Source organism: Solanum dulcamara, chromosome 12 (genome assembly GCF_947179165.1).
Source record: "Solanum dulcamara chromosome 12, daSolDulc1.2, whole genome shotgun sequence".
NCBI classification, from domain to species: Eukaryota; Viridiplantae; Streptophyta; class Magnoliopsida; order Solanales; family Solanaceae; genus Solanum; species Solanum dulcamara.
In genome coordinates, this window is record NC_077248.1 from 8,483,979 (window position 1) to 8,492,512 (window position 8,534).

The following is an 8,534-nucleotide window of genomic DNA, read 5'->3' on the forward strand; positions in this document are numbered from 1 at the left end:
TATTGTTTTTTACCTTTTCTACTCAATCGACCTATGATGCCTACTGGGTACCTGTTGTCTTGGTACTCATACTATACTCTGCATCTACTTTCATGATGCAGGACTGAGCACCAGCTATCACCGTGGATAGATCGAGCCTGTTGCAGTCAGCTTCGGAGACTAGGGTGAGTACTTGACGTTTTTGGATCATTCTTGTCTCCTTCAGTATGGATGACCCGTTTTTTGCCTTTTAAGACTAGCTAGTTGTTATATATATTTTCGTTCTACTTTCGAGACTTGTACTCGTCTTTTACTTTGTAGCAGGTCTGTACTTGTGACTTTCAGGTTTTGAGAGGGATCTTTAGTTATTTATATCATGTTTTGGTTTAAATTCGCTTATTCTTTCTGCTTATCTTTATAATTCGTTACTCTTGTTTAGTTTCTTCCCTCAAACCCATTACTTGAAGTTCCGGATTGACGGGTTGGCTTACCTACTGGTGGGTTATAGAAGGTGTCATCATGACCTAAGAAATTGGGTCATGACAAGTAAATGATTCTTTTCAAATAGTAAAGAGATATTTTTATCTTTTTTCTACTTAAATTTCTAGTCAAATTATCAGTTACATGTAGATGTGTGTAAAAATAGAATCGACCAATAAATCGAATCGAAAAACATATTATAGGGTTGTTGGGTTAACTGATTTTTAATGGTTTTATATAAAAATTATCGGGTTACCGATTAAGTATCAATTTTTAGTATTGGGTTATTGGGTAAATTAATAACCCATTAAGACGCCAGTAATATACTACTTTACCTTTCATAAATATTAAATATTAGTAATAATTTAACATAACGAGACATTATATCAGTATGCTACAGTATTCACAGTACTTTTACTTCACACTAGGCCGCTTTAGTCTATACTCAAATCTAAAGATTAAAATAAGAATTAAGAATTGTTCAAGATTGTCTTTGTAATTGTACCTTTTGCAAGTTGGTAAACGTTTGTAATTTGGTTAACATCAGAAATTCTATATTATGTTTTGGTTGTAATATGTAATAGTAGCATTCATACTACATCTGTTATTACTGATGTAATTTCTCGTTATCTTTCTTGTTTTAATATATCAAAGCATTTACAAGCTTATAACTGATTTGTTTGTTCACTATATCGCGCCAAATTATTAGAGAAGTGAGAAGTCATATATTTATTTTATGAGCATTTTTTATTGGGTAAATCAAAAACCGAATCGTTAACGATCAAAAATCGATAAACCAAAAACTGACAAAAAATATCTTATTAATTTGTTGTTGATTTAGCCTATTTTAAAATCGAAAATTAAACCGATAATATATAAAATTGAACCGAACAGACTTATGCACATCCCTAGTACATGTAGCACGCGTGCACAATATTCTATGTCAATATTTTTACTGTCTAGTTTAAGTATTAATTTTACTTAAAGATAGTTCAAGAATTATAGCACTCCCACGAAAAAAAGATGTGTAAATAATAATTCAGTTATTTGATATCATTTTATGCCTTTTCCCTAGGAACTAGCCACACTGCCACAACTGTTTAATCAAAGATGTTGAAATGGTTTTCACTGTACTAGTAAAAGAATTACATTGAGAAATTAGACTTTGAAGAAATTATTTTCAATTTAATAAGAACCAAAACATAAGTGCCATAAAAGGAACTAGAAGCTTCACTTTCTCATGGAGCATCCATTGTAATTTAATTTAGAGATGACTATTAAGGTGTGACCATTTAATATCGTCCATGCAACCCAAGTTCATATTAAAATATCTTTTTTCTTGTTTGGTGTTTGAAATCATATTGAGACCTGATTATATTTGAATTTGTGTTGAAAAATTCCACATTAAAAGATAAAATAATCTTTAGTTAAAGATAAAAAAAATATTTGCCATTTCACCACATTGAAGTCTGAAAGCTAAATGATGTGAGGAAAAAAAGACAAAATAAACCTAAATAATTGGGCAAAAAATACCCAATTTTTTTCTTCATATTTTTACTTTTTTATATTTTGATTTTACTTAATAAAAATTATTGAATTTACCAATATTTCTTTAGCAATAATCCTCCTCCATGCATATCACCCGCGATAGGGCAAAAAGGGTAGCTCAATACATTAAAATTTCGATTATATGTGGAAAAAAATGGGACCACGTGATAAACATTGCCATATACATAGGTGACAGTGCACTATTCTTTGTACTCTTTTGATTGCCAGCTCATTCTAACAGTCATTATATTGGTGCAGCCGAGCAGCATCTAATAATTAAAATTTGAATTTGCAAAATGTGATTTCTTTAGACGACCAATGTTAGTGAAAAATTTAACGGACACTGCTATAAATAAAAGTCTGATATTCAAGTAGAGAAGAATAAAGTGATTTTGTTATAATCTTTTATAATAAACGGGCACTTCTAATTGGTATAGTGCACAGATATCCAATTTTGATGTTGATTTTTTATTTATGCCTGTTATTTAAAATTTCTTCCACGTATATCTACTTCGAAGTGTTGCTTGAATATTGAAGAATCTGATCAAAAAGCAAGGTCCTATTATAATATTAGGCTAAGAGTTTTAGCATTCATGTATTAGGAGTTTTCTTTTGAGTCATATTGTTAATATAATTTTAGTGTCAGTGTGTTAAAAACTGAATTAGGATTATTGTCTTTGAGTTGGAAAACTCAAAGACTTGGGAACATACACCTTGGGAAGATTGTGTGTTGTTAGGAACTACAGTTAATAATATTTTTAGTTTACATAGATTTGTAATCTTTTGTTGAAAGACTCATTGTGGTTTAGTAAAATTGGGAGTAACTCCTGTAGAGGTATATGTCATGTTTTTTATACCCTTTGTGTTCCAGGTGTTTCTATGTAAACACAGTATATTCTTTACTTATTGTTTTTACTACTTTGTTGGAATACATTTAAGTAACCTGTTTCACACTTAGGCGACCAGTTAAGTTAATTAACTAAATTCTAGGTCGTGTAGAATATTAGTGGTATCATAGTCAAGGTCATAGGTTCGATTACCAAGAGCAACTGATGCATGAGGCAAGTTTTGGGAGGGGATTGTTGGGTAACGTCAATATCCTATCTATGAGAAGGCCTACGAGGGGCTGAGGTAGCTTAGGTTGGAGTCATGATTGAACATTATGCTTGCTTAGTGTATTTAGTTAAGAAATAAAGTTGCGCCTTTGCTATCAATTATAATTTTTGGCATGATGGTAAGCGCTTGATCCTAGCAATATTGGTCAATACTGTGAAGTTAGATGCATGCAAATCAACCTTTACCAGAAGGAGTGGCCTGCATTATTTTATAAAATACAATTTCTTCATAATATATTGTAATTATATGAGCAGTCTTTTTATGGGCCAAGATAAATTATTACGTAACAGAATGATTTACTTCAGTGCCTACATAACCACAAATTTCTTAGCGTAGACTCTTTGAGCAAGGAACTAGAAGTGGACCCAAAACATTCCAGAAGTTTTTGCTTTTAACTCTCAGAAATCAGATTTTCCAGTTCATGTGGATCTTTAATGACCATCAGTTAGATTTTGTCATCATTCTCTGATAACGAGGGAGGGATCTATCACTAAAGTTATGAATTCGACAGAAATCAATAATTTTGTCTCAGTCCGCGTATTTGTTATGAAAAAATAGAGAAACTAAGGGAAGAAACAAAAGAGAGAATGATGATAAAACTCATATGTAATAATGATATACTTCCTTCTAGTCTCATAGTAATGTGGCAATTTGTATTCTTCTGAACTTCATCTATCTAGCATATGAAATCTTATTTTGTGTTTTTCCAACATTTATAAAATGGAATAGGGTCTAAAACTACCTTGAAGTATTGGAAATGGTAAAAAAATGCTACTCATTTAGATTATTTTTGAACTTAAAGGTGAATGTCAGGTAGTTTGAGGACGTTTTAAGCCCTTTTCCGTTTATAAAATGCTGTAATATCCTATGCCTTATGATTGACAAGTAAATATCATTCTCACAAATCCAAATTCACAATGCCAACCACATAGTAGTACCATTAAGATAAAGCTGAATATGCTTATGTCTGCTCTTACATCATCACTTTTCAATGTATAAATTAAGCAATGTTGAGACCACAGTGTAAAAACGTGAAATATAACAAAATTACAATGTATAAATTAAGCAATGTTCCCACAGTGCAGCCCCATTTTGTGTTGTTTCCTTTCATGGCACAAGGCCATACAATCCCTATGATTGACATTGCGCGACTATTGGCACAGCGCGGAGTTATAATCACAATCCTAACTACACACTTGAATGCCAATAGATTCAAGAAAGTGGTTGATCGCGCAATAGAGGCAGGACTAAAGATTCAGGTGGTTCACCTCTACTTTCCAAGCTTAGAGGCTGGACTACCTGAAGGGTGTGAAAATTTCGACATGCTTCCATCCATGGATTTCGGGGTGAAATTCTTCGATGCTACGAGAAGACTTCAACCCCAAGTGGAAGAAATGTTGCAAGAACTAAAACCTTCACCAAGTTGCCTAATATCTGACATGTGTTTCCCATGGACAACTAATGTTGCAAAAAAAATTAACATTCCTAAGATTGTTTTTCATGGGATGTGTTGCTTTTCTTTGTTGTGCTTACACAATTTGAGAAATTGGGAGGATTTAGAAAACATTGAGTCTGATACAGAGTACTTTCAAGTGCCTGGATTATCCAACAAGATTGAACTGAACAAAGCTCAGCTTGTAAATATTCTCAGGCCAAGTGATGAAGATATGAAGGAAATTATGGATCAAATGAGGAATGCAGAAGATGAAGCTTATGGAATAGTGGTGAATAGCTTTGAGGATTTGGAACAAGAATATGTCAAGGGATTGATGAATGCCAAAGGCAACAAAATTTGGACCATTGGCCCTGTTTCACTCTGCAACAAAGAGAAACAGGACAAAGCTGAAAGAGGGAACAAGGCTGCAATTGATGAACACAAGTGCTTAAAATGGCTAGATTCTTGGGAACAAAACTCTGTGCTCTTTGTCTGTCTCGGGAGCCTATCGCGCCTTTCCACGTCTCAGATGATAGAGTTGGGGCTCGGTTTAGAATCATCTAAACGACCCTTCATTTGGGTGGTTCGACACATGTCAGATGAGTTCGAAAAATGGCTAGTGGAAGAAAATTTTGAGGAAAGAGTTGAAGGACAAGGACTTTTAATCCACGGTTGGGCGCCACAAGTACTAATCTTATCTCACCCTTCAATTGGTGCATTCTTGACGCACTGTGGATGGAATTCGAGTTTGGAAGGTATATCTGCTGGCGTGCCGATGATCACTTGGCCAATGTTTGGTGAGCAGTTCTGCAATGAGAGGTTAATAGTGAATGTACTCAAGACAGGAGTGAAGGCCGGCATAGAGAATCCAGTGTTGTTTGGAGAGGAAGAAAAATTGGGAGCCCAAGTGAGCAAAGATGATATTAAGATGGTCATTGAAGAAGTAATGGGTAAAGAAATGGAAGCAGAAATGAGAAGAAAAAGAGCTAAAGAATTAGGAGAAAAGGCAAGAAGGGCAGCGGAGGAAGGAGGTTCCTCTCACCTCAACTTGACACAACTGATTCAAGATATCACAGAGGAAGCAAAGTTGATTTAGGAGATAACTATGTATTCCTTATAGTTCAATTCAAGTATAACAGTAACATTATGTGTATCGGGTAAAGTTCAATTACTTTAATGTAACGATAAATTTCATGATTTTTTCTCTTGGTAATATATAATATACACGGAATATGTAGATAGCCACTTGAACTTTGGCATAATATGTAAGATTGTCACTCAAGTAGTCAATGACAAGATAAATAATTAAATTTGACACAAGTATATTTTTTAAACGCCGCATACATAATGCAAAGTGTAAAAATACTTTATTTGTTACTTAATGAGTCAAAAGGATCATTTATCTAATAAATATTTTTTAACACATTTTTTTCCTAATATAACGACCCGACTCCTCGTTATTTAAGATTAAATAGGAATCACAAGAATTTTATCGACTGGGTCCCACAATCCCGCCAGAGCGGGATGGTCCCACCTCAGCGGCGCCGCCAGAGCAGAAATATGGCCGCCAGAGTGGGAGGTCATGTCAGAACTTAAGTCGCAAATTTCTTATTTCTTTAACTTTTTTCAAGTGTAAATTAGAGGCGATCGTTTCTGAAAAACCCTCCAAAAAGGCTACTCTTGATTTGGGAAGAGGAGGAGAGAAAATCTCAACTTTTGTAAGGCTTCAACCCGTGGAACGTTGGAAATCAATGATTTTCAGTAGCATTATGTCACAGACTTAGACTTCAACTAAGACCTCTATGCGGCACTAGACACCTTACTCACGAAGCTTTCACGATCTTGCAAGCTCAAGTAAGCCTTTAAGACTAGATCGCTAAGGAAATGCTAGATTATAAGAAAGACAAGAGAGATTTTATGAAGAAGGCTTTGTATTATTTGGAAGAATGCTTGATTTCTGAATGGTTTTCTTCAAATGAATGCCCCCTCTATTTATACTACTCATAAGGGGCTTAAGTATAAATAAAAATTGTTATACAAGTCCTTTCATATTTACAAAGATGTCTCTCTCTAGAATTCTCTACACACTCTAGAGAAATCTAGGTCTTCCAAGACTAATCTACAAGATTCTAAATTTCTCTAAGTCTTTTCAAGAAATCTCTTGGACATTCTAGAGCCTTTTATTAACCTCTCCAAGACTCTAGATTTTCCCCCTTCTTCATGATCAAGTGGCGGGTCATGACACTCTCCCCCACCTGATATGGCGACGACCTCGGTGCATTGCTGCTACAAAAGTTCCTGAATTTTGTCTTTAAATTGCCAAAAGTCTTCATACCGTTCTTATGTGGCCTCCTTTGGAGATTGTCCCTTCTCATGGATGAGGAACATGGCAGTGGCCTGTTGTCCCTATTTTTGCCTGTTTTAATCAACACTGACCTACATTTCTCTTAGAGCCTTGGAGGCAAGTGGCTTAGCAATTCCTTTGGCATCACGTCCTTCTCCATGTAAGGTGGCAACACCTCTCCAACACCATTATTTAAGTTCAAACTTGCAATGGTGTCTACGAACATCGGTAATCCCTTCTCTAGGCCCTTCACAAGTTTTATGGCTGATAGTTGGGTTGGTCCTTCCAATTTTGGCACCTTAACCAGGGGCACCATACACGATCCCTCTTGTTCCACCACCAAGAGTTATTAGAGGTAGGTGTTGATCACCGTGTGGCATCGCTGGAAGAAATCCTGCCCAAGAATTATATCAAAAATATATCTAGGGAAGGGACAGTAAAGTTGATCATACCTTTCCACTTGCCCAACGTGATGTCTACTCTATGAGCGACTTTGCACACCGGTGTCAGGGGTACATTAACTATCCTGAGGCGGGCGCTACTTGGACTGTAACTTAGCCCCAACTTTTTAGTTGCTGACTTAGTCATTATGTTGGCCTCTGCACCTTTGTCAACCATTGCACGAGCGGGTCGTCTATTGATCGTGACGTCTATATACTGCGTGTCGTACTCCTTCGGCTTTCTTGATTACTTTGTGATAGCTCCACATAACTAAATCAGGCCGAATTACGTTGTGTATGAACCTTTTTCTTACTCTTGTGCATCTTTCTCCTTCCATTCTTATAAGATGGCTCCAAGGTTCTTCAGTTTAGGATGTCTGACATAGCCATGCGACCCTCCGTAGATGTAGCATCCACTTCCCTTTGTGGTCTATGCCTTTTTATCGGCATCGCTTTGTCATCCAACCTTCTTGCCATCAAAATTATAGGTGTCATGGTTTTTGGCATGGGGTTGTTACTTTTCTCCACAATCTCCCCCACCTTGGTCATTACTACCTCTTGTCTCATTTCCTCTTTCTCGATCATGCTTCTCATGCCTGAAGCCTGTCAAAGCTTCGGCCTGTGTAATGGATTCATCGATAGTCCTTACTTTTCGGCGTTCCAACTCCATCTTGGCCCAATTTTATAGCCCATCCATGAAGTGGAACAATATGTCATCATCCGTGAGGTTGGGAATCTAAAGCATGAGAGTAGTGAACTCCTTCACATAGGCCCCTATGCTACCCGTCTGTTTTAACTCTCTAAACTTGAGTTTTGCCTCATAGATGATGTTGTTGGGGAAGAAGGCCTTCTTTAACTCATTCTGGAAATGCTCCTAAGTTTTAATGGTGCATAGCACCTTCCCTATTTCCAACTCTTTGTGCTTCCACCACAACAGGGCCATCTCTGAGAGGTATCGCACAGTTGTGTTGATCCTCATCTCGTCATTCTTCACTTTGTTACACTTGAAGTAGTTCTCCATGTTCCAAAGGAAGTTTTTCACTTCTTGTGCATCACGGGCACCTTTAAACATGAGTGTCTTGGGAGCCTCAATTTTGGCCTTTCAATTCACATCAGTCGTTACACATCTTTCCGCTTCCACGTCTTCCTTGAGTGCTTTCATCTTGGCCTTCATGGTCTCTATCATACTTAG

The 8,534-nt window shown here is 36.3% G+C and overlaps 1 protein-coding gene across 1 annotated transcript; it reads left to right on the plus strand.

Moving 5' to 3' along the window:
* The first annotated feature begins 4,133 nt into the window (after window positions 1–4,133).
* On the plus strand, window positions 4,134–5,755 carry LOC129876239 (UDP-glycosyltransferase 73C4-like). Its single transcript, XM_055951613.1, has one exon. The coding sequence runs from the start codon at window positions 4,176–4,178 to the stop codon at window positions 5,652–5,654; it is 1,479 nt and encodes a 492-aa protein (XP_055807588.1). The 5' UTR covers window positions 4,134–4,175; the 3' UTR covers window positions 5,655–5,755.
* The last annotated feature ends 2,779 nt before the right edge of the window (window positions 5,756–8,534 follow it).

Bases quoted from the DNA above. Each gene is read 5' to 3' on its own strand.
- LOC129876239 (XM_055951613.1), top strand. From the start codon at position 4,176: ATGTATAAATTAAGCAATGTTCCCACAGTGCAGCCCCATTTTGTGTTG.